A 2,005-nucleotide genomic window follows, 5' to 3' on the forward strand; every position below is an offset into this window, starting at 1 on the left:
CCTGGGCTCTTTATCACAGTGTACAGACAGTAATGGTGCAGCAGGAACATGGCCAGTGAGAAAACCCACAGCAGCGTTCCTGCACGCCTCCCAGCTCCACACTCCAGGATCAGTAGTGGGAGTTTTATTGATCAGTGTGGGAGGGTGGAGCTCCAGGAGGCTGCTGGGAGGGGCTGAGGTGGGCTGTGGCTCCCCCTGCTGGTCAGTCTGCCTGTCAGACTCCATGGTGGGTCACTCTGTCTAACAGCACACCAACTGCTACTGACCACTGCGTCCATCAGATCCAGTTAGACTCTTGGGAAGTTCTGCACTGTAGGAACACAGAACAACAGTGTAAGGCGTGTAGTGTGAAAGGTGTTGAGAGAGAAAGAGCAGCTTCAAATCAGACTCCAGTGAAAGTGTTGATACTTCAGTGAAATAAAAAAGTATTAGGTCTAAAATATAATTGAGCGCTGAGTGTCTCTGTAGAACATAGTCAGGAACCAAGTCATGTCAAGGCACTTTTAGAGCCAGACTGGACTATTTTGACTCAAATCATGTCAAAGGTGAAGATGGTGAGATTAGCACCTCTAAGAGATTTACAGTGTAATGTTAGTGCCAAGTTAACAACAGTTCACCTGAAGGTTTTATAGCAGCTCTGACTTAAACTCAGATATTCAAAGCTTATGACAGACATTCTGTTTACATAGTGTTACTGTTTATTTTTCACAGTGACGTCTTCATTAAAGATCTGAACACGTCTCTGAATATTACTGGAGAAACCTGCATGACTTAATGTGGAAACTCCCTGAACTGGATTTACTTTAATTAATACCTTAAATTTGTTATTTTAATTGAATGTCAGTTAAACTGATTTTCCCTACATGAATAATTATTTGAGGCTAAACAGACAAACCACTGTTTTGCAGTCTACTGACCTCTGAATATGATCTCCTACTAAAGCTGATGAGTCTGAGTTTGTTGAAGGACTTCTTCAGGGACTCCCTCTTTCTCAGGACTGAGAGAAACATCCATTTCGTAATCTGTCCAGATCCTTATAATAAACTTTAGAATAAATGAGACTGGAGCTGAACTCTACAGCTAGTTCCAGACCTGTGGCGATCAGGAAATAAACCCCTAAAACCACAAAGCATTTCCAGTCTAATGAACAGAAGAACAAACTCCATCTAAAGTCCTGATTTCCACAGAGTATGTTATTGTGTGTGTCCATCCTCCCCCTCAGCACCTGCAGTAGAGTCCAGCTGCAGCAGTGCAGTCTCTGTGCAGCTGGACTGAGGGGGGTTTTTGTACACCTACTAAACACTGTGGGAACACGTAGTCACTGATATAATGTGCACTCTGACAGTAATAATCTCCTGCATCTTCAGTCTGGACATTACTGATGGTCAGAGTGAAGTCAGATCCAGATCCACTGCCACTGAAACGATCTGGAATACCTGACTGTCTACTGGTAGCGTAGTAGATCAGGAGTTTAGGAGCTTCTCCAGGTTTCTGCTGATACCAGGCTAAGTAGTTACCACCATAAACGCTAGTGCTGGTTCTACAGCTGATGGTAACTGAGTCTCCTGGAGAAACAGTTTTCACTGCTGGAGTCTGAGTCACAGTCACCTGACCACTGGATCCTGAGAAAGTAAAACAAAAAAAAGAATGAAAACATTAAAAGAAATATTGTATGAAATATAAAATACAACAAAATGTACATCAAACAGGACAGAAATTAATTTACACAAAGTTAAATGAGTGAGTTACCTTGAGTCCAGAGGGTGAGCGTCCAGATGAAGATGGAGACCAAAGTCATGGTTGCTGTGGGTGAAGTTTGTGGGGCAGCAGCTCTCAGTCATGAAGTGTTAAACTCACAGGACTATAAACACTAGCAGAGCACTGAAGCATGGGCTGATCATGCAAAGTGGAGCCTCTATGGAAATGGACTCACCAAACACCTCATGAGAGGTTTGAACTGTTTCTATGACACTTCATCTGATGGTAGTTAGATTAGGAGTTAGGA

The 2,005-nt window shown here is 43.0% G+C and overlaps 1 gene segment (V, D, J or C); it reads right to left on the reverse strand.

Annotated features, from left to right (window-relative positions):
* Positions 1 to 277: 277 nt before the first annotated feature.
* On the reverse strand, positions 278 to 1,807 carry LOC119264307. The segment is given in 3 exon segments: positions 278 to 310; positions 1,297 to 1,622; positions 1,750 to 1,807. Coding segments are annotated over 3 exon segments (408 nt in total).
* Positions 1,808 to 2,005: the final 198 nt, after the last annotated feature.

The sequence above is a fragment of the Pygocentrus nattereri genome, chromosome 11 (genome assembly GCF_015220715.1).
Source record: "Pygocentrus nattereri isolate fPygNat1 chromosome 11, fPygNat1.pri, whole genome shotgun sequence".
NCBI lineage: Eukaryota > Metazoa > Chordata > Actinopteri > Characiformes > Serrasalmidae > Pygocentrus > Pygocentrus nattereri.